At 40.6% G+C, this 23,730-nt stretch overlaps 2 protein-coding genes across 6 annotated transcripts in view; both read right to left on the minus strand.

The window, feature by feature from the left end:
* LOC104961513 (apolipoprotein D-like) overlaps positions 1–2,677 on the minus strand; it is a 4,034-nt gene extending 1,357 nt beyond the window's left edge. Inside the window, exons 1-4 of the mRNA XM_010789819.1 lie at positions 2,607–2,677; positions 1,249–1,364; positions 1,050–1,171; positions 836–867 (exon numbers count right to left, since the gene is read on the minus strand). Coding sequence (XP_010788121.1) covers positions 836–867; positions 1,050–1,171; positions 1,249–1,359 — 265 coding nt within the window. The 5' untranslated portion in view covers positions 1,360–1,364; positions 2,607–2,677. The remainder of the gene's footprint in view (positions 1–835; positions 868–1,049; positions 1,172–1,248; positions 1,365–2,606) is intronic.
* Positions 2,678–5,201: 2,524 nt separating this feature from the next.
* The window catches only part of arhgap21a (Rho GTPase activating protein 21a), an 87,535-nt gene continuing 69,006 nt past the window's right edge, over positions 5,202–23,730 (minus strand). For all 5 annotated transcript variants that reach the window (XM_010789811.1, XM_010789810.1, XM_010789809.1 and 2 more), the window contains 18 exons: positions 21,247–23,251; positions 16,987–17,133; positions 16,781–16,883; positions 16,651–16,687; positions 16,134–16,253; positions 15,568–15,867; positions 13,861–13,925; positions 13,591–13,739; positions 13,334–13,476; positions 13,080–13,238; positions 12,809–12,887; positions 12,612–12,685; positions 12,297–12,386; positions 12,083–12,208; positions 11,949–11,990; positions 11,243–11,348; positions 9,099–9,130; positions 5,202–7,935 (listed from right to left, as the gene is read on the minus strand). In XM_010789811.1, coding sequence (XP_010788113.1) covers positions 6,304–7,935; positions 9,099–9,130; positions 11,243–11,348; positions 11,949–11,990; positions 12,083–12,208; positions 12,297–12,386; positions 12,612–12,685; positions 12,809–12,887; positions 13,080–13,238; positions 13,334–13,476; positions 13,591–13,739; positions 13,861–13,925; positions 15,568–15,867; positions 16,134–16,253; positions 16,651–16,687; positions 16,781–16,883; positions 16,987–17,133; positions 21,247–23,251 — 5,409 coding nt within the window. In that variant the 3' untranslated portion in view covers positions 5,202–6,303. The remainder of the gene's footprint in view (positions 7,936–9,098; positions 9,131–11,242; positions 11,349–11,948; positions 11,991–12,082; positions 12,209–12,296; positions 12,387–12,611; positions 12,686–12,808; positions 12,888–13,079; positions 13,239–13,333; positions 13,477–13,590; positions 13,740–13,860; positions 13,926–15,567; positions 15,868–16,133; positions 16,254–16,650; positions 16,688–16,780; positions 16,884–16,986; positions 17,134–21,246; positions 23,252–23,730) is intronic.

The following is a 23,730-nucleotide window of genomic DNA, read 5'->3' on the forward strand; positions in this document are numbered from 1 at the left end:
GAGAGAGAGAGAGAGAGAGAGAGACACACTTTGATACACTTTGAATTCTCTCAAACAAATATGTAAAATACAAAAGCAGAGTACATGTTTGAAGGAAAACCAAGATTAGGGAAAGTAATCTAACTAAAAAAGGATTAAAATGTCTATCATCTCCCAGCATACAGAGGGTTGTGTCCAAAGTACTGTCTTTTTTCTTTTTCATAATAAGCATAGACTCCTCCCTAAGGTGTGACACCATAGGCCTTTAGTCATCTCCATAACTAATAATTAGTTATATAAAGTCATTATAACCACTGGTGTGTTATAATGATGATCCAATCATAGTAAGGGCCCAAATATTGGATGTAAAGAGTTCACTGAATGTATGTAATATTTGTCGGTTATGATTTTTTAGTGAATAGTAAACATAGCTGAAGTCAGAATAATTAGCAATGTGGGTATCAGCAATCAAAAAAATAAATGTTAGCTCATGGTTCCTCAGACACACACCTTTTGAATTCTGATCAAATTCACGTAACCTAAGCATAATAACACAGTAGCCTACAGCTTATCAACCATCCTACATTTATCCTACATCCTACATCTAAAATGTAAAAAGAAATCCCCAATATTATTTAGTTTAAAACAGTCGTGGTTGTTCAGAAGAAGTAAATATGTGCAATACATGTATTTTTTAAGCTTATAATAAACTTTCAGATGACGATATGATTTGTAGTGGTGGTGGAAGATGGATTTTGTAACCTCTGGACAGAGCTATTTCCCTGTTTCCAGTCTTTATGCAAGGCTAAGCTAACTAGTAGCCTCAGTCTGGGGTCAAGATTCATATTAACCTAACAAATGAAAAGACACATGAAAGCGGTAACAAGACTCTTTTTTTGAAGTTGGAGAAACAATGAGTAAGCACATTTCCCAGAATGATGCAATCTAGTCAATCAAGTCAGATTGAAAAGAAAGATAAGTGGGTTTGTTTTCAAGAGTCTGTAACACTGAACAGAAATTAAGTGATTGGTCAGGTCATAACAACATAATAAATATCCTTGGATACTCACTAGAATCCGCTGTTCAGCACCCGAATGGTACCATCTTTCCTCACAGCGTAGTTTGCCTCGATGCACTTTCCTCTCTCGAAGGAAGCAGGCAGCTTCTCGATCTCATACCACTTCCCCAGATACTGTTAGCAGAGAGGTTGCATTAGTTCTGCGTAGTTCAGTGAATAGTATTTGATTGAATGTTTGAATGGTTGTTTACTTGTTGAAGATTGAAGTTAGGCTGCACTTTGGGGTCAGGACAGGGACCCCAGTGATAGGTCTGAGCTGACACCAGAGGGAGGAGCAGGAGGAGGAGGTAGACGGCTGACATTGTTCCTAAAAGTAAGTATATGTAAGTATGAGCCGCTAAATGCCACAACTCACAGCCAACACAGTACATACACACATTTTTAACCAACTTTATACTAGATTGAGTGCACGCAATCTGGTCAAATTCGATTTGATGGTTAATTATATTTGTTGTTTTTTTTGTTTTTTTATACCTTGAAGCTTTTTTATATTTTTATTTTGCAGAATGTCTTATGTATTAAATGGACATATCATCTTATAATCTATCTAAATAGTTATCACCGCAATAAACCATATTTGATTTTGTCTTAATGTACATTATTTAATTTCATATTATTTTCTTGTATATTATATTTACATGTATATCGACTTCTTGCACAATTTTTTATTTGTATTTTGCTATTTTATTATATATGTTGCATTGTTGGAGGAGCTCGGGTCAGAAGATTTTCATAGCCATTTCTACAGTCTGTAGCTTATACATATGACAATAATACCTTTGAATTTGAATTGAAAAATGGACCATATATTATTCTGGCACGTAAACAGTGGCATAACATGGAAATTCTTGAGTATAATTTTTAATTCAAAGTAGTACATCAAATTCTATTTAACTAAGCTAAAACTTTTAGTTGCCGGGTTGCATTGTTGATAATGTATGCACAGGATTTAACAAAAGGATGAACAGGATGAACAAAAGACAAAATGTCTTTCTGCTTCATCTGCTTTTTCAAAAAAACAGTCCATCATGAGTCTGATTAATGCTATAGTAATGCATAAGCTTTAAACAAACAGTTATTACTGTATAGTCTGTCTGCCGAAGGTGTTGACGTTCTTCTCTATTGTTCCCCATATAGGTAAAAGGTTATGGTTTTGTGAAACAAGATAACTCTTTATCTTTCTCAGTACTGCTGCTGAGAATGCCTTTTTCCTTTTGTCTTTTTACATAAGGTTGCTTCACCTGTTCTTCTGGTTTCACGAAACAGCTAAGCTTCCGGCAAGGTTTCATAATAAGCTATTTCCTTCAGAAGGTGATACTACTGTGTAAAAATAATAATCAAATGACATGTAATAGTTTGATAATAAAAAAATAATAATTGCTAGTTGATAGAAAAAGCTGAACTTATTTGTAAAATATACATTTAGGACGACAGAGGACCAAACCAATTGGCAAAAAAAGGTTTATGCTACAGAAAATAATCAGTGTCAATTAAAAACTCAAAATGTTCCCTTAAAGCATAATTCAGAAATGACATAAAATGTACTTACCCAGGTGTATAAAGGATAAAGGTGTCAGGTGGATATGGTGGAGGCTGCTATGGTGATATGAACTGTGTGGAGCGCTCTCTAACACAGACTGGGAGTGTTCAGGTTACATCACTGCACCACACAAGGCAGATTGTTAGCTAATTGTCATCATGCGCACATTCCGCATATTGAAAATGCAGAGGTTTAAATATTTGATTTGTCTGTTTCTGTTTATCATGAGCACACTCTTTATATTCGAGTATCATCTTAAATATTTTTGAATGTTATCATTCTTTTTCTCATAAAGTTAGTTTGGTAAGATTGTATTTGTTTATAGCAACGTTATAGTTCCCCTATTTTTTTGTATCTGTGTGCTAGCTTGTTCTGTTTAATCTCTGTAATACATTTACAATTTTTATTAATATTAATGATGGCTTACATCGCTGTCAACCACAGTGTCTACTACTACCAGATAGTTGGAACAATTGATACAATTCTCTACTCAAATTGTATAACTTGAATCAATTAATTTGTTATATTGTTTCATCAGTGTTTTACGTTATGGATTCTGCTCTTACTGTCTTTGGTAAAATTCCAAATTCATGATGGAGGCAAAGAACATATCCATACAGGCAAGGTTGTAAAGAATGAATTACATTAACTCCCTTTAACGTTTGTTGTGTCATCGTACTTTTTAAATAAGTGTATATTATTAGCTGTGATTTGTTACATTTCATTAGAAAAAAAACATGAAAAAGTCATAATTCACTGTGCGAATGAAGAACAAAGCAGATGCCTGAAGCTGCAGGTGTGTTCGTGGTGGGCGGGGCTTCATGTTCATAGGGGAGCCGATGTGGAAAACATATCTGTCCCATGACTCAGGGGTGTGTCCGGCCGGGACAGCACTGAGAGTACAAAACATCCATAGATAACAACGTGTGGGTTGTAGTGCAAAAAGGGTGAGTGACAGTCAGGCCCAATATCACAAAAGAGTTTAACTTCTGAAAGGATTCAAGTACTATGGCCAAATTATCTATAGACTCTAACATGTACTTATTTGTCATTAGGATGCCCTGCCCTATACACGTAAGTGTTGGCCTTTTCATACCATGTGATCCGTTTGTTGTAGATACTAGGGGATGCATCATGCACTGAGCATAGTTATTTTTCATTGGAGTGGGTCAGTGGTGTAAAGTAACTAAGTACATTTACTCAAGGACTGAACTTAAGTACACTTTTGAGAGACTTGTACTCTACTTGAGTATTTCAAATGTGTTCTACTTTGACATTTTAGTCCACTACAATTCAGAGGTGAATAGTGTACTTTTAGTCCACTACATTTATTAAATATCTTTAGTTACTTTGCAGATTTGGATCAATAATGTATTGTATACAAACAAAACTTAAATCAGACTTCAGTTACACCTGGAGTAAATTCAGAAGCTACCCTGCCTGCAGTATACAAATAAATTAAAACAAGCTGCACCTTTACCAGCTCTACCAACACTTAAATGCATCAATCATTATAATCAAAACATATAATAAACTATTCTGAAATAGGCTAATTTGCATAATTACGACATTTTACTAAGTATATTTTGATGCCAATACTTGTACACTTTTACTTGAGTAAGATTTTGATTGCTTTTACTTGTAACAGAGTATTCCTACCCTGGTACTTCTACTTTTACTTTACTACAAGATCTGAGTACTTGTCCACGCCCTCTTCCATAACTCAACTACACATGTTGTGTAGACACTTGTGCACTCAGCACCTCACAGTGTGTGAGTGTGAATGAATACACAGCTATTGCTTATATTGTTTCATCAGTGTTTTACGTACTGGACATTGAATGCTATTTATTTTGCAGCCTTACCTATTTGAACAGAAGCATACTACCCTCCCTTTCCCTTTAGACATGTCATGCAGTAACTAAACAGTGGATTTTAACTGACGTACTATACGTATACTTTTAAACATCTCTTTTACAGAGACATTTTATAATTGTACATGTAAGATGCATTAGAACATATTTATACAGTTTACCAATTAACAATCAAAGTGTCAAAATATGTGACTCCTTATGTAAATCACTGCAATTCTTCTATTGTGTTCTGTCACCTCAAAAATAGTCTGATAATGCATTTTGACGGACATCATTTTTAATATTTATTTAATAATGTATAGGTACTACAAATCTAGTGCCTTTTCAAGTAATGACAGTATTATACTGTTATAAAAACTACAACACATTTAGAGATAGATACATTACCTTTAAATAAATATATTGTAGCTTTTATTACAGTATAATATTCTGTCATTGTTAAAATATATTAGAAATATAATATTAATATATTTTATATAGATTATAATAATATAATATACTGTAATAACAACTACAATGTATTCATGATAATGTATAATGTAATGTATTATGTACCTATATATGATATCATTATATGTATTTGTTATGTACATCTTTGCACATAACCAATGTGACCCACTTAGTAAAGATAGTATGAGTGTACTATATACATTGTTTTGGGGCAAATTCTACTCATTTATGCATAAAGGTTTCTAGGGTATGAAGAAATGAAGACAAACAGACACAAACATCTAATAAAGATTATTTATTTCCAGTGTTTGTTGAGAAGGGCATTGCACACCCATGTTTTGCTGGAAACAGGAAAGATGTTTACTGATCAGAAAACATTGTTTCATGCAGTTTTAAAGATAACTTGTTGTTTATTCTCCCAGGTTTTAAGCGCCCATACATTTGACTGCATACAAGGGGGAGGGGGGGGGTTGGAGTAAAACTATAATGAAACACAGACACTGACATACACCTCAAAGCTCCGCTTGATGTGAGTTTAACTAATAACAGGAAAGACCTCACAACAAAAAAACATCTCTGGAATGCCTGTGGTTATTGTTTTTCCTAAAAAGGTTGTCTTTTCAACTGTGGGTAAAAACGCTCTTAAAAAATGAAAAAAAGAGGCACTTTTTCTTGTTGAGATAAAAAAAACGTGTAAAAACTTACTATAACTGGACAAAGTTTTGAAAAGAAAACTACTGTACCAAGCATTACATACTATAGTATCAGCATTTCATTTCTGTTTGTCAGTTTTTATTTGATAAAACTATAATAATTCTCCAGTCCATCAAGCTAATATCTGGCTGTTGTGACTGTGCTGTGAAAAAAGAAACTTCCCACAGCACCCAGCTCAGAAAGCAGCCCTCAGTTACATCCACATACTTCAAGTACAGGCAACAAACACATACATATTGGTTTGAAAATGACAATATTGTCACAAAAAAACTAGTGTTAGTCCAAAGAGAATAATACATTCTTCATACCGCTTATAATAGGAAGAACTGAACCATGATTCCATAAAAAAAGCTTCCTCCTGCATTCAGTTGTAGTCAAGTTGACCCTGTTGCTTTTCATAAGTCCATTTCTTCACCCCTTCTTAACAGAGTCACATTGGTAGGGTCCGATCTTGCAGGAGGAAGTTTTGTCCACGTCTGTTCCAGTATGGAGTTTCACACATAAACATCTCTTCAGCATTATTCCAGTAACAATCACATAAGCATATACACAGTATGTACAGTAGATACATAAAGTATACTTTGTAGAAAAAATATTGTGCAGTAACCTTAGCTAAAATACCCACATTCGTACATTTACACATTCATTCCGTTTTACACACCACCGTTTCACAGATACTGGTAGAACCGTGAGCGTACAACCTGTGCCCCGGACAGTTTGTGTGGGTGAGGGTCCGCCCCGAGGCTGGCTTTGTTTTTACTTTGCAGCCCGCTACCGTTCACTTGCTCCCCCGCTGGCGGCTGTACGCTCGGAGACTCAGATGGAGGAGGAGGTCTTTCAGAAGCTACTTCCTGGGCTTCTTGGTCCTCCGGGAGGGCTTTAGGCGCGACCTCGACACTTGAATCCGATCCTCTACATCGCTCTCTTGTGATCCAGTTCTGGATGGAGAAGTCCTGAGAGGAACATCTGGGCTTGAGGCGGTCCAGAGCGGACAGATCGGCGGTCTGGTCCACCCCCCCCTGCTCCCTCCAGTCGTTGATGACCGCCAGCTCTGCGAAGTCCCTCTGCCCGCCCATGGTGTGTCTCCGGCGGATGTTCTTCTTCTTCCCTCGAGCCTCCGTGCCTCGGTTCTTCTGGGTGAACATGTCGTCCGCAGATGTGCGTAGCCTCAACTTGAGCCGCTCGGTGATTTTGACGTGCCAGGCTGGTTCGGCGCGTTCCGACTCGCTGCGTGAAGACGAGCTGAGGCTGCTTGTCGACCGGCCTTTCTTCATCACCTCCAGAACTCGAGAGAGCCTGGTGGAAGACTCCGACCTGCTCTCGCTACGCTCCCCACTTCCAGAAACCCCCTCCACCGAGGACTCACTGTCTGTTTTCTGTCTCAGGGACCACCTTCTGGAGAGCGTGTCGCACTCGATCATCCTCTGCGACGGGAAGAGGCGTCGTGCTTCCATTTTCGGCGCGGCGCTCCCCTCTGCTGCTCCACTTCCTCTCGCTTCACTCTTGTCTTCTGGGCAGGGCGTGGATTGGCTGCTGCCTCCGCTCGGGGCGAACACCGGGAAGTCACTCTCGCTGTCCGTCTCCATGGGTCGCCCCTCGCTGATGAGCTCACTGCGCTCGTCGTCGGCCTCCTCCCCACACTGCAGCTCCGGACTGAGGATGCTGGACTCGGCTCCGGTCAAGAACGTGATGGAGGAAGTGGTGGAGTAGTCGGAGGTGATGGAGCTCACCTCTGCGCCCGCGGACGCCCCTTGACTTGAAGCCAGTCCGACACTCGCTCCCGCAGGAAGATCAGGAGATGCTCCAGTCCACCTTTTGGGCCTCGAGCGGGACAGAGACACTCCAGAACTCGTGGTCCCGGAGGTGTTCTCATCAAGCCAGGATGGGGGGTCCGACACAGAGGAGGACTTCCTCTGAGGAGCTGTTTGGGGGCCTGAGATCTTTGGGGAAGGGGAGGGTCTGGGTGGAGTCTTCTCCTTCAGGAACAAGGAGTTTCTGTGCTCTCTCTTGGCTTTAGGTGTGATCTCCACAGCTCTCCCGTTCTCTTTCCTCTCCTCTGGTTGCTTAGCGTTGGGTTTTGCGTTGGGGCTAGGACGACTGTCGCTCAGTACCTCAATCTGGAGGTGGTTCGGATTCTGTCCAGTGATTTCCTTCTTGGTAAAAACTGAATCCAGATCGTCATCTGAGCTGCTATGCTGCGGCTTCTCCTTTGATTTCTTTCTTTTGCGGCTGGCTGCAGCAAAGATGGAGGAGACCAGGAGCTCTCGGCTGCACTGGTCCTTCCCTGAGCCCCAGGAACCCTGCGGAAAGAAGAAGACACCATTTGAGTACATGAGTATTTCTGATGCTGAGAGAACGAAGACCCCTTCACCCCTGGCTAAAAACCTGTACTCCATCTGCTCCCGTGATGCAACACAAACCAGAGAAGTGGACAGACAGAGAGAGGAACATTAGCAGGTGTCATTAACAGGAAGCACATTATTGTTTCCATTCCAGCCTTAATGGAGAAGCAGCAGAAGCAGTAGCATGGACTGAAGCATCCCTACGCAAGCCTGGGCTCTCGCATGACTGAAGCTGAAGGAAAGCAGCCACAAACAAAGCAGTGATGAAAGGCTCGCTTTAGATAATGACACACACATCTTAAACATTGATTTAGTCTCTTCATGAACGACTGCTGCACAATCCTGAGCTCTTCAGGAGTGTTAAGTTCAATGTGTCATGAAGCAGAACAAATGATTAATCATTTCAAATGGAAGATCTCACTAAGCCCTGATGGTATTCACCCATTCATATTGTTTTGATATATCCTTTAGGAATGAATTTCTGCTTGCAACCTGATGAAGTGTAAAGCGTGGTGCTCACATTATTGAGGAATTACATTTGAAAAAGCTAAACAGAAACACTCCCAGTCAAATCTATACTGGTTCCTCTAGAAGAGCCACTGTCAACAGTTTTCATTCGGACTATTCCTTTAGTAGAAAGTATTTCCAATCAAAAACATGCAGAAACTAGTTATTTCCCGTCTAGGAGGAGCAATCTTTTGAGCAGGCCACGAGGCAAACAGAAACGTATTTGCTATCAGTGACATATCTAATTTGAGGTATGCCAATTTGAATTGTGAACTAAAGCACTATGATAGAAAGAAGACAACGCTTGTTTGTGTACATAGCTGTTGCTTCTAACTTCTTAAACGCATGTATGCACCACCATTTTTTTTCAAATGATTATATTAGGGTAGAAGCAGTAAAGTCGTATAACTACGCTCGGCGCATTAGCCAAAACCATCTGCATTGGGCCAAGACAAAGCGCAGGAGGTAAGACGTATTTTGTGTGTGAAATAACTTTTTTAATGTAGTTTTTTTTTATGCTGATCTTGTCTGGCATTCTTTCCTGCTTGTCACCTACCTCCTGTCATCCTACACACAGTGGCCTGAGAGGGTTAACACAGTGCACACACACTCACCTTTGATTTCGCTGAGTCACTAGTGGGTGAATCTGTGGGTAAAAGAGAGAAAGAGAAGGACATGTTAGAAGATTTCAAAACCAAGATGGCCACATGTACAAGGTGCAACGGGGGGGAATGAATCAGGGAGGAGAAGAAAGGGAAAGAGAAGAATGTTGATGAGAAGGGGGGTGAAAACACAGCAGACGAGACGCGTGGGCACACACACACACACACACGAGCAGACGACAGGCCATGCTTCACACAGGGCAGATGAGCTCTACGTTACACTCAGGTCCACATCTACATGTGACGTTCTTCCACAACACACGCCAAGTAAAGATAGTTATAAACTGTTCTTATGTTTCTTAGTGATACTGAGTGCAACTTTAGCGACGAACACGTACAGTTGAACAATGAGGCAGATAATGTTCCATGCAACACAAGGATGGTGATGGTGAAGGATATCCAGGTATGCAGACGTGAACCCAATTGTATACATTGCTGGGAAACATCTGAAACCACTCCTAGAAAAGGCTGAGTATTGTGTACAAATGTAAGTTTAGTGTGCCTGCTCAAATACGTTTGAATTTTTTTTTTTTCATTTACATTTTCACCTAAAAAGACTTTTTCTGTAACAAAAGTATGTGAAAACCATATCATCCTCCAAAAAGGAAACTTTACAGCTACGGTATTCATCTGATCCAAAAGGTTTATCTAGGTAGAATTAGCCTGACAATAAACTCTTCAATTTAACTGAAAACATTTGGATCATCACATTTATTATGTGTCATGTTCGACTCTAAAGTGTGTCAACATCTTGATATGAATAAGTCACTGAAAACCAAGTTACGCATGTGTACACTATATAAACTATACAAAACCCTTGATTTCCTGCTTTTTAAGCTGAAAGTGAGATGAGCTGCAATGACAACAACGACACAGTGATGACAGAGACGGCAATGGAGGAAACCAAAATATAACAGTGACAATAATAAGTGACAGGGGGGTCACAGAGGGGCTAGCTATATGAAAAGAGGGGACACTACATGAGAGAGAGAGTGTCAGCAAGGAAAACCTAAGATCAGTCCTCACCTGCTCTGTAATCATATCTACTTCCTCTCATCCTGCTAGCTAAAATTTGTTTTTCTTTGTTTGTGTGACATAGCCGAGCCCCCCTATACACCCCTTACAATACAGATGATGGCACAATATGCAAGTGCACACTGACTGGAGACGTAGGAACCATACCATGCTATCTCTCCTGTTGGCGAGCTTGCGAGACAGTAAGGAGAGACAGCGGAGAGACAGTGGCACCGGCCTTTGTTAGGTATAACTGATAGAAAACCCACAACACCGGAGACTGCACAGTACCGTGTAGCCGCTCCGATTCATCTTTTCCTCACGGTTTCTTTCTTTATTGCTTTTTTTCTTTCTGTCTTTGGCACTTAACCGAACTGCGGGTTCCTGCAGACTAGGCAGCTACACTGCGGGCAACAATCCTCCTTCTTCCTACAGTTCCAGCTGTCCATCACGGACATTATAGAGTCCATCAGTGTCATCATGGTGTGATAGACTCCTCCCACTTGGCCTGTGTCAAGATCAGTATGTGTGAATGCTGGGAAAGCCTTTAGGACACCCGACAGAGCCTCACTAGAGACAGAGGAATCAGAGGTTGCCTTTCACTGTAAAAACATCTATTTCTGACGTGGGAAAGAACATACCTTATAAGTGCAACAGTAGGCAGGAAAAAGGGAGGGAGAAAAAACAGCCCGGTTGTGGAGTTTAACTAAAACGGGTGTTAAAGGGATAGGGGGAATAAAAAAGAAAAATCTAAATATGTTAAATATCGAGTAGGGGGGACAGATCTCTTAAAGCAAATGAGGAAGCAAAACAATTTATTGCATCCTTTTAACTCTTATTGATGCAAGTAAATTGCCCACTGAAACCCACACAGGCATTTGGACTCATGGTTAGCCATAGACATTTCTATCTAATGGCAACAGCCAAAGAAGCAAAAGAGGAGGCGTGGCCTAGGGAAGAAGCAGCGTTATCATCAACATTTGTAACTGGGTTACACACCGTTCCTTGTTTGACTCAGCAGAGAAAAGGGTAGAGAAAGGTGAACCCACCAAAGAGTCGGTCTGCCAAAGGCAGCACGTTACCTGATACTTCACCCTGCGAGGTGCCCGTACGGCCGATGTTGGTGAGCAGGTGGTCGATGTTGGGGACGGGCTGAGACTCCACCGCGCTCCCATAATGGGACATAGTCTGAAACACAGTGAGGACCAGATTCACAAGAACGTTGAAGAGAGATTTGTAGCCCTAAACGTTTGTGTTAACGAGTTGCTTTAAAGGCCCCCTTTTATGCCAAATCGAAAGCTACGGACCCAGAATCAGCACTTCTCTAACAGGGCTGAAATAGAGGGGTATGAGGGATGGCTAGAATGGGTGATCTTTTTGGTATTCTGAGCAAAACACTTCATAGACATGTCCTTTATATATCTAAGACCTATAATATATGCCTAGAAATAGTATAATAGGAGACTTTTAATAAAATGCTATAATATCATCTGTATGTAAGACCAATTAAAAACATGTTAGTTTTATTCCAGAAGCCATAAGAACTGGGAAAAGCTGCAGTACGAAAGCTGGCGTTTCCCCTTAGTGTTGGAATTGCTGTTCAGCGATAGATTGGCTGTTAAATCGTGTTTATTTAAAATGTTCTTACATGATGATATCTTGTAGATTGTTTTTTCTATATTGTGTTTGCAAACTCATATGTGTACGATTGCAATCATGTATTTAGAATTGAATTCAGCTCTAAAAAGAGGACATCAAAAAAGAATTGGCAGTGAAGCCTGAACCCACCGCTGGATCTTCATTTCCTTCTTCAGTGAAAAACCAGTGATACTATAGGAAAGAAAAGAAGCATTACAATGACCTTTTCTCTGTTTTACATGTGCATATGTGGTCTAATGTCTATAATTGCTGTTAATGCTCACATTCTGAATGAGGGCCTCCACTATCCTGTACTGGTCGGGCATGTGTGTCACCATATGTGTCATGTTGTCCTCTGTGGTGCGCACCAGCGTGGGACCAAACACGATGGCAAGGTTTCTTGGTTCCATCTAAAATACAATAAAACCATTTTAATCATGAACTTTCAATTGCTCTCATCAAAACATAATAAGTAAATGTATAAAGTTATATATCTACCTTATTCTTGTCTGAGTTGTCAGCCACAGTTTTGAGATGAGCTGAGAGGAACTTGAGGGTCTCGTAATGATGATCCGGCAACTCATGAAGCTGTTACAAAAAACAGAGAAATGATGCAATAAGCAGAGAAAGATAAACAAACACAAAACGATGTTGCATTTCATGAGGACTTTGACTATGAAGACCTCCTGAGCTTTACTCCAAATGCAAACAAAACTAATAAATAAGTCTAACTGTAACCCTAAGAATAAAAAAGGGATAATGTATAATAATAATAATAATAATAGCACAACATGTATTGTCAAAGCAACTCACCAGCCTCTTTAGCACTTTGAGTCTCTCCACTGGGTCTACTGTTCTGTTGGCTTCTATAAAATCTCCGTACCTATCTGCACACAGAAATGAAAAAAATAGGCGGGAGGTGGATAGAAATGCATTCACAGATGTACTGGTTTGTAGTTCTTATTTATGACCACTAGGTGGCATGCACTACAAGGAAAAAAGCAACTTACCATTTGTGAATAATGGCTCTGGAAGTTTACGGAAGAAAGACTTCAACAAACTGCTGATCACATTCAGGTCCCTCCATTTCTGTAAAACATGAGAGTAGGATATGAGAGACATATTAGATGTAAGATGATTTCTAAGCACACAAGAATAGAAGAATAGGTCACCCCCCCCCCTACATTTGTATCAGTCCCAGACACATTACAGGCTCCACTGTAGAATATGAAACTCCAAGGTGAGTTTAAATAAAGCAACAAAGGTCGATCGACCACTCACATCATCCTGGATATCGATATCGTTCATGCCCTTGTTATTGAGCTCCTCCTGCATGTGTGAGATTGCTGCGTTGTTTCCAGGCACTCTGTATATGCCGGTGTACTCCAACCCCCTGTCCTCCACCAGGTTACAACACACCTCCACGATCAGGGGCACAAACTACAATGCAGAGGAATAAAAAGAGTCTTTACCTTATTGCATATAAAGAATCATCTGAAAATAAAGCCATAGGATTTGTTCAAGTCATTGCAGACCTTGTTGTTCAGTGCAGGAGGACAATCGTCCAGCCTCACTCCAAACGTGACTCCTGGAGACGGTTTCTTCTCAAAAGGTTTCCTCATCAGCCCCGGGATGCCCTTCCTCCATGTCCCTTTGTCCTTAGGAGGGCTTGTGTCATCTGAGTGCACAGAGAAACACACAGTACAATAAGTATGACATTTATACTATTGTTACTTTTAAATGTAAGATATTTGGTGGGTGTCAAATATATCAAATTGTTTGGTTTTCATACCTTTGTGCATGTTCTTCCTCTCCTGCTCAGATTTGGGTGTGGTTGGGCTTGTTGCTTTGGTGTCCCCCTTCCCTCCCAGCAGTGTGTGTCTGATGCTCATTGACTGGCGGGAAGGTTTGGGTGATGCCTCTGTCTTGCTTCCTGTCGGGCTGGGTACGACATGAACACACAATTAGCTTTCCAATCGTTGCTAACTTATCCAGTAATGTGTTAAGTTCACTTGAACTTTCTCCACTTCCTTTCTTTATGTGACCTCCCTTGCCCCCTTACCTCATCAAGGTGTTGTACTCTTTGATCTTCCTGCTGATGAGGTCATGGCTGGTGAAGACTGCATTCTATAAAAAGAAGAAAATTAGAGATAAGAAAAGGGTGAAGAGTAGGGCTGCTCGATTGAAAAAAATGTGAACAGTATGTTTTTTACATTGGACTGCCATGAACTTTAAGTATAATTCAACTGAAAAACCAATACAAAAAATATTTAAAAAATAATAATTATATAAAAAAAATAAAAATAATCGTTTTATTTAGATGATGTTGTTTTCATAATCGTTGCAAGCCAAAATCGTCCGACAAAGGACACAATATGTGACGCTAAAGGCATCGTGTGCATCAGTTCCTCCCCTCTCTAACGGGACATAACAGACCTTAATATAACCTGCTGCTATCAGGTGACACAGGTAGGACTATCTCCTATAGAGAGGGTAAATATGGGCTTATATTTCCAAAATGGCTATTTTTAACCCAGTGGCGAATATAGCAAGATATATCATAATACAGTGTATTCACAGTATATGCTTAGTATTGTTATGACAGGTCTTACTGTGAATGTCAACAGCAGTGTATCAAATGAACAAAAAAACAATGGGCCCTGTGCAAGATAGGGAACAGCTTCTTATCCAATTTCTAAATCCATGAGAAAAACCCTTTTTATTTTAGTCACAGACACAAAAAGGGAACCATCTGGGATATAGTAATATGCTAAAAATAAATGTCCTGCTACAGCAAAGTGGGTCAGGATTTAAAAAATGGGAGGAGGCCAAGATGATGTAACCATCATTGTAGGGCAAGAGGACAATTACACTGAGGGTGATGTCACCCTGTCAGGTTATAAAACAGGTTTTTAGACATGGACAGCACCGTGCATAAAGACCCTTACCCTTATTCAATTGTCGACCAATGACATGATGATTAACATACTTTCAGTTGATTTAGGCATATATTCATACTATAAATTCATTCATACTTCATTCATATAAAAGGATTATAATTAGAGATGTCCCGATCCGATCACGTGATCGGAGCAGATCACGTGATTTTCAAAAGATCGGAATCGGGAGAAAAAAAATCGGGGATCGGGATTTAAAAATTTTTTTTTTTTTTTTAAATACTTTTTTTTACATTTTGTATTCAATGCTACAAAACAAAAATGACCATGTTCAAGTCTTAAAGCCATCCTGAGGCCTTAGTTTTGGTTTCAAATTACAGAACATCATGTATGTGTTGCTTCTTTGGGGCTTGTTTTCATAGACCTGGTTGCTTATTTCTCTCCAATCTGGCAACAGAGTGGGCAGGGCGCAGTGTCTAATTGTAGCAGTAAGCTAACGAGTACTGATAAGCTTTATTTTGTTTTGATCCAATGCTGCACAACTGAACTGATCCAATGCTGCTGTGAAAGAAAGAAGCTATATCCATGTTGGATAGAATATCCAATTTAAATTAAAAAAATAACCTTAAGGGACAACTTGAATGTTCTTTTTTTTCTCTTAATGCATTGCATAAAGATCGGATCGGGAAAAATCGGTATCGGCAAATTGTCAAAATCAAATGATCGGAATCGAATCGGGAGCAAAAAAAGGTGATCGGGACATCCCTAATTATAATTGACATTTTGAATATTCTTTGACTTTTAAATCACTCTCAGATGCAATTTAGCAATTCATCTGCTTGTATGTGTGGTTCTTGCGGTTCTCCTCTCACCTCCTCATCCAGGTTGCTGTTCTCCTGTATGACTCTGATCCAGGCCAGCATGTCCTCCCGGTCCTCGGCCTGGAACAGGTACTCGCAGTCGGACGTGGTCAGCCTTAGCACGTTCTTTCGCTTCGTGTCGCTGTACGAGATGTCAATCAGACAGGCCTTGATGCTGATTGGCAGGGGCTCGTCCACTGTTTGGCAGTTGGCATGAGCCTGCCCCTCCTTTTTGTCTTTGTACAGGCAGAGGTAGGGACCTCTCAACACGGCGTACATCTGTTTCCATGGACGCATACCTCCTCCAACGCGCTGCAGAAATAGGTCATGAAGAGGAAACACATTTACAAAACAAAGTGGAGGCAATTTCTGTAAACATTTGTATTGTTGGCATCATAACACACAATCACTGCCTTTAAGAGACCTCATACAAGGAGGACAAACTGGTGCAATCGTTGAAACATACAGTACAGAAAATAAAGAAAGTCAGACAGAAGGTCAGCGAGTCCTTGAAAGGGTGCTTTCTGTGTCAGTGTGTGAGTAATATGATGCATTGTCTAAACAGAGACGGTCCACACCTTGCCCTTATCTGTGTTCAGCTGTTTGAAATGCATAAAACCCTCCTTGGTGGCGTCACAGAAGATGTCTGATGAGGAGTCCCTCCTTGAACCCGAATCTTCGGATGACCTGTCCAACGCCTGGGATGGATAAGAAAATAATGTAAGCCTAGAAAACATACCAAAGACTAAAGTGTTCTGTTGAATAAATCCAAGTATGGAGAGAAAGAATGATGTCATCCCCAGCGTTTTAATTAAGGATTGACAGTAGAATTGTCCATGCTATTTAGGTGGATTTCAATACAGAGAAACAGTCAATATAATAATAATAATAATAATAATAATAATAAATCCATGCCTTTTTTCCAATAACATATTAATATTTCAATGTGAGAAGTTTTATCTTCTGGGTGTGAACTAATGAGCTGATAAACGTTCAAACCAGGATACACAGATAGACCTCTCGTATGGCAGGTGTGCACCTTAGCTGGCACTAAGCAAACTAATGCTAGATTTAAAAAAAAGGGACTGAACTCACCTTCCTAAGATTTTTCAGACCAGGTATCAAGCCCCTCCTAAATGGAAAAGAAGAGGTTAAGTTATTTAAAGAGTGTTATTTCCACAATCAAGCCTTTATTCATATTTGGGTCAACGCTGTTGTGGGTTACCCTTTGCTTTCTTCCCGGTAGTTATCGAGGCCTTCATCATATGACTTGGACCGCTCTGTTTTAGTACCAGAATCTGACTCGATGATTGTGAGACGTAGAGAATCTATTAAAGGAGGAGTAGGACATTGCTTGTAACTGTTTCCAATTGATTCGGCCATGTCAATAATTGTTATACGCCTCATTTTGCTGCTTTGACATGAACATACCTTGGTCATGTGACAGCTGGCGTCGAATGAAAGGGGCCGGAAGGGTTGGGCTGGGAGGGATGGTGGTGATGACGGGCGTTGTGGATATAACAGCGGAGGCAGGAATGTGTGTACTGTCCTGGTCAGTACTTGGACTCGATGGTTCATCTGAGGATGGAAAGATTATGATTTAGGTACAGCGCAAGAAAAGGGCAAATTCACCAAATATTTGCAGCTTTTTTTGCTAAAGCTATACAAATAAGACAGACATTTTGTTATTCTCAGAAAAAATTCTTTGTTTTTGGCTGCAGTGCATCTATTAAGGGGTGTATGCTAAACTCATCTGTTTCGGGATGTAGTGACAGTAATATTACGCAGGAGTGCTATACAAATTCAAATGAACATCATTTCAAAAATATTTGAAAGAGTTGCATATCCCAGTTTCCAAAGTCAACGAGGACAAAGCACTATCATTCCACTGGTTCATTGGCTCACATCACAATAAACACTTGCTTATGTTTTGGGTTTCAAAACGCGCTTATTATGTTTATTTGATGCAAGCCAGAAAAGCATTGGAATGATAAAATGTTGTCCTCCTTGATTTTGAAAACTGGAAAATGCTTCCCTTTTCACATTTGTCTACCAGTACCCGAGTGTGACTTCCCAAGCTATCGGCATATCAATAGCTAGCTAACCAGTTTGTGATGCTAGCACAAAAAAGAAGGGAGACAAATCAATGGTTCCCGACTAGCAGACCCACTTTGTGCTATTTCTCCACTGTGTAGAAGCTCATTAGATTGGCATGAACTCTTATACATTTGTGTCATAAATTCGGCCGCAATGTTTCATGTAAATAAAATCATCTAAAAACAAAGTCTAATTAATCTCTACTTGAATAAACATTGCAGCAGATAGTAATAAAACGTTATGATAATGGTGCATGCTGGGGGGGGGAAGTAAGGCAGACAGACGTGCAGTCAGCAAGTAGAGAGGTGTTTCTGTTCTGATAAGCTGGAACACACCTTCCCTTTAAACACACACAGGTAGTCAGCTAACATTACATCACAGTCACAGCTGTGTCATAACTTCTGATATGTAATATCAGCAAGATGGCAAGCCCTAAAAACAAATGAAGAGAAGCAATGAATCATATCTGTGACAGTGGTGACTGTAAAAAAAAAAGAAGGCAAAACCTAATGTAACATTACCACTACTAACAATCCTTTAGTACAGCAGTGCAGCACTTCATTCATACCTTATTTAATCAAACAATTATATATATATTGTTATAAACTGCCCTCAACACAAAAAATAAACTGAAAAAAGTCAATCAGAAAATAAAAGAAGACTCATTTCTATCCATTGATGCAAATCTTAACATTTCCGTGCAACAACTTTAAATGGCACATCTGATCTGCTTGTTAGTTTGGTAAAAACCGCTGCTGTCAAATTTCTCTCAAAGTCATGTCCCATGAAACTGCACACCTCATTTTCTGCCCTGGCTGGCAGATGCCTATTCCATGTAATCACTTATTTATATTTATATATATATATATATATATCCTATTTCTTGGAAAACTGCAGAGTAAATCATGTACAATTACAATTTCTTGTTAGTTAAGGGGATCAAAGTTGACTGGGCCTCAAACTGAAAATGCAGATCTATAAATCAAATAGTTATTGCTTTTTGCATAGAGGTAGAAGAAGAGACCCATCCCACTCCCATATCTTTTCCTTTATGTTGTACAAAGTGTTCTTTGCTTATTTTCTTGAAATTCCTTATACCTCGTGTTTCCTTGCTAACCGCATTCAGAGTGGGAAGCAAATAAGGAATGCCATTGTAGAAAAAACAACTTACTTATACTTATATACTATACTTACTTATACTTATATACTTACTTGTAAACTTGTTTTTAATTGTGCATAGTATTGTGCAATAGATACAACTTTAAATATTGACAGTAAGGAAAGCTTAAGCTTTGCTTAGCATAAAGAGTGGAACACAGAGAAGCAGTTAGACTAACTACTGTAGGTTGCAAAGTATTTCTTTGAAGAGCACAGTGACTTTCTGGCATCCTTTCTGAGAGCACACTTAGCTAAGGAATAGTAAAGAGGAAGAGTACAGCTAAAAACCACAGGTAGAAGCACAATTTGAAGTTTTTTTTAAACATTTGTACGTAAACAAACAAGAATATGGGTTTTAATAACTCTGCTTTAGAGGTGATTTTTAGGGGGATGTTCTTTTAATTATGTACCGAGACAACCTAGCTGTTTACCCAGCTTCCCGTCTTTATACTTATAAACAACATATTGATATTAACTGTTGGCAAAAACACATTTCCCAGAATGACTATTTCTCAAAGGTTTGCCCATATAATGTATACAACACTTCACTTGACCACAGAAAAAATGGGAAGTGCTGATGTTGTAATCTGATCTAATCATTATCTAAATTTAGAGAACTTAAAAGCGAGAGCAGAGGCGTTTTTGTGTCTACATAGGGAAATAGTGCTGGAAATGAATTTCCAGGTTCAGGGCCACAAACACAAGTTAGATGGTGATGCATTTGCTTTGTGATGAATGTATTTAGTTTTCTTAGGAAAAACACAAAAAATCGCCAATTTCTCATTAGGGAGTATGTGACATTTTGCACATACAAGCTGTCCACGTTGTCATCTGTTCCCAGTACAAAATGTTTGGCAGACAGCTAATGTGCAGCAGTTGTTCCACTTATTGTTTGGGACTTTATGAAATCTAATTGAAGCTGCAGGAATGCTCTTATTTCTCCATCATGTCACAGTTCATTAGGGACAATGTTCTTGGGTTTCTTTTGCTCTACTATTCAGGGAGAAATATGAGACATTTCAGCAAGGGGGTGGGGGGTGTATTGAGTTGGAGAGCTGTGTATGAGTGTGTGTGTGTGTGTGTGTGTGTGTGTGTGTGTGTGTGTGTGTGTGTGTGTGTGTGTGTGTGTGTGTGTGTGTGTGTGTGTGTGTGTGTGCGCTGCTCTACTCAGATGCCAAAGGGGTGGTTTGAATATGTCATGCTCGCCCGCAGTACAGTATAATGCTGTCATATAATCAAACACCTGACTCAATGTCACCCTGAGTTCAAAATGTCGCAAGGAATTAATTAATTTGAGCATTTGAATACCCAAATAACATGGTCTGCTGTGTCTGTAAACACAGTAAAGTCAGTATGCCTAAATCACAGTGCCTTGATGACCTTTGACAAGTGGTTTCAAAGGCAACAGTGTTGTTTTTTTGTATAAAAAAAAAGCACCTTTCTAAAATCAAACACTGTTTTAAAAAGTAAACAAAATTCTGCGGTATTTTAAACAGTTTGTGACATTTCGACACAAGATGTGTCCTTGTAGTATGATAAGTAAGGCCACAATGACATAGCTCAAACTTTATTTTCATGCATTCTTTTTGAATGAATTGACCAACCCTTGAAGCATTAGGGGGCCTGAGGTCATTTTTGTGTATTTTGGGTTCTATGGAGAGAGGAGTGCTTACTGTAGAAAACAGGGATATATTAAAAGTACAACCACATTGAAGTCCGACCCACTAATATTTGATGGAAATACCAGATAGCCACCTTAGAACTGTTAAGTTTACAGCATGCTCGACCAATAAAAGCATTGAGAATGTCCTCCTTTTAAACTGCATCTATCCGAACTTCCTCTAACATGCTTTGAACATAATACACACGGACACACCCTCTTCTTTGCCACTGCAGCTGAGTTATTCTCTCTTTCAAATGCTACAAGCATCAGAGCATGTCAAACCCATCATTGTATTTTTAAATATAAATCTATCCTATGAAAATAAGGCCCACTTTTCATCTACTGTTCATACGGGCTGGGTATCATTTTAGTTTCTTTCACACCAGTACTTTTTTATAATAGAACTGAAAATAAAATAAAAATATTTTTACACAAAACCGTTTTCTTTCCCAGTAACAAAATAAGCCAAACGTTGCACAATCAGACTTAAGTGTCCTGATTTGCATCTACAGCATTTCCTGATTTAGATAAGGAAACGTCACATCAACGCGTAAACAAGATTAGGATCTGACCAAGCAACTTTCAATAGTTGATCCACACATTCTGGTCAGTTGTCAAGCCCGTACTGGATTACAATTGGCTAAAGACTCTTTGGTTAAAGAGAGAGCCAAGACTTCTTGCATAAAACTTACATTTGTTTCACAGGACAATCATTTTACTGGTGTTGCTATATAAAGAGGAAGCATTTAAAAATAAGGTTAGAGCAGTCTTACCTATGAATGGGATAGAATCCAGGGAGTCATCCAAGTTGTTGGAGCCAGACTTATGTCGTGTGTCTCCCAGCCTTCTGAGATGCATCTCCCTAAAGCTGTCATTTGATGTCCAGCATATAGCTCCATCGGCAGAGCCTGCCTTCACCAATGGTGGTGACTTGTGTGTCACTCCTCCCTGGTCATTAACAGCTAGTACATAGGATGGAGGGCGGATGTGGGGATGTCCGGAGTTTTTCTCTCTTCTTAAAACAACGACTGTTGCATCTAGGCCTTGTACGCCCTCTGCCAGACTGCCATTAGTCCGTATAAGAGCACCGGTGGAGCTGGAGATTTCTCTGACTTTTGGCTTTTGAGTCACAGCTCCATTAGTGGTGGAGAAACCAGAAGAAGAAGAAGCAACATCTAAACTTGGTTGCTGTCTCTGCATGGGCAGTTTAGAGGAAGTACCAGAGCAAGAGGAGGACCTGGCTGCCAACCCAGCCTCTAACCTGCTCTCTAGTTTCAGACTGTCAGCCCTGTCTCTGAGCTGCAGGTGCAGAGGCGAGGAGTAGCCCAGGTGGTTGGCCATGATGTTAGCTCTTTGGTCTTTAAGAGGGTCTGTGGTCTTGGTGGAGGATAAGGCAGCTGAAGGGTCTAAGATAGAGTTTTTGACAGGCAGACGTGACGGTCTCATTATGACACCGTCCGTCCTTGATGGTAGTACAGAATCCAATGTACCTTTAGTAAACACAGGAACAGCTAAAGACGAGTTGGATAATCCACCTTCTCGCCCTTCTTCCCCCTGTCCAGTGAGACTCCTGTTTAGATGAGGTAAAGCTCTTACTCCTGTTCCCTGCCTGCTAGCTCTGGCATCCTCTCCCCGACACAGCAACAACCGGTCCTCCAACCCTACTCTATCTCCAAACACTGCCAAGCCACCTGGTTCTCCAGACTGCTGCCCCAGGTAGTCACAAGACCTCGCCCGAGGTTTGTGAACTCCTGTGGGGCTTGAGAAAGGCAGAGCATCCTCGGAAGCACTCCTTGGCCAATTCCTGATTGGTCTTGACCGGTCTGCCCCATTCCCAAGCCTCTCTTGGGAAATGCTACGTAATGGAGTGACTGAAGTGCCTTGGCTATAAGAATCTACCTCGCGGTCATTGGAGGTGCTTTTCCTTCTCGCTTGGGAGCCCAGTTCCGCTCTTGGACTGGTGCTAGGAGGAGACTGTGTACGTTGCTGTGTGTAAGCGGAGCTGGAATTAGCAGCTGCCCGCAAGCTGTCCAAGCGTTCCTGTATGGTGCGGCAGCCATACGTGTGCAGCCTCTTGGCGTCAATATAGTCCTTATAGGTTGTGTAGTTTTTCCAGTCTATGTTCTGATGAGGAGAGAGGGAGGGGGCTGTGGGAGAGGGTGAGTATTGGTTGGCGCTGGGTGATATGGCAGGGGAGAACCTGTCCGGTGAGGCAGCGGCGGCCCGTACAGGTGGCGACAACGTCTCAGGATAGATCGGACCAGGTTTTGATGAAGGGGAGTGGCCTGAGCTTTCCGTGGGACGGGAAGAGGGGTACTGCAACTGTGCACCCCCAGGTATTGAGGGAATAAGGGGTCTTGGTTTAGCTGAGCCTGCATCCTTTGAAGGACTGTACCGATGTTCCTCTGTCCTGTGGCTAGGTCCAGCCCGAGACACCCAGGACCCCCTGTCAACTGGATCAGGAGGCATGGCTACTGTCCTCACATTGTCATTGCAGACACACGCCACTGTCTGAGACTTTGACGTCTGTTGGATTGTAGGCGATGGCGGAACAGGGATTTCAACCCTGGAGCTTTTCTCTTCCACTCCCGCTCTTCTTTCTGGTCCCTGAGCCGGACCTTGGGCGGTCTCAATGACTGCGGCGGGCTCTGATGTCTGAGCCATGCCCGCAGCCTTAACTTCTATCCGTGGGTAGCATATCGGAGGGGGCTCCGGGATGTTCTGCGCATTTCCGCTGTACGCATCATTTCCTTTGAGGTATGCATCCTGGGAATACGCCTGCAAGAGATTATAGGACATTATGTCACTTTGGTTGCTGAGAGGTTGGAAAGCTAAAGTAGATCAGATTAACTCCTGGGAGTACATCACACCCAACCACAGACAGGATACGTTATATTTCACTTATACACTTGTACTGAAAAGGTAGAGCTGTAGATCAGTATTTGAAAATATTCTGCAATAATCACAATTACTGCAAATTAAAATCCCAGAAAAGCATAGACTGATCTATGTTGTTTCAGCATGGTCACTTTTTTTCTTACATTTCCTGGTGAGGCAGTACAGTTTAACTTGGGCACAACGTCTTCTATTACTAAAGGACTAAAGTTACTGCCATATCTCACATTATGTATAACTTTCCTCTGCCGCTACAGTATTCATCTTTTGTTAATAAATGTGGCCGCTCACATTTAAAAGCAACAAACAATAGTAACCCACTTGTGTCATTTATTTACAAAAAGTCTCTCTGACGAGATTAT

Source organism: Notothenia coriiceps, unplaced genomic scaffold (assembly GCF_000735185.1).
Source record: "Notothenia coriiceps isolate Sejong01 unplaced genomic scaffold, NC01 NC01_scaffold00033415, whole genome shotgun sequence".
NCBI classification, from domain to species: Eukaryota; Metazoa; Chordata; class Actinopteri; order Perciformes; family Nototheniidae; genus Notothenia; species Notothenia coriiceps.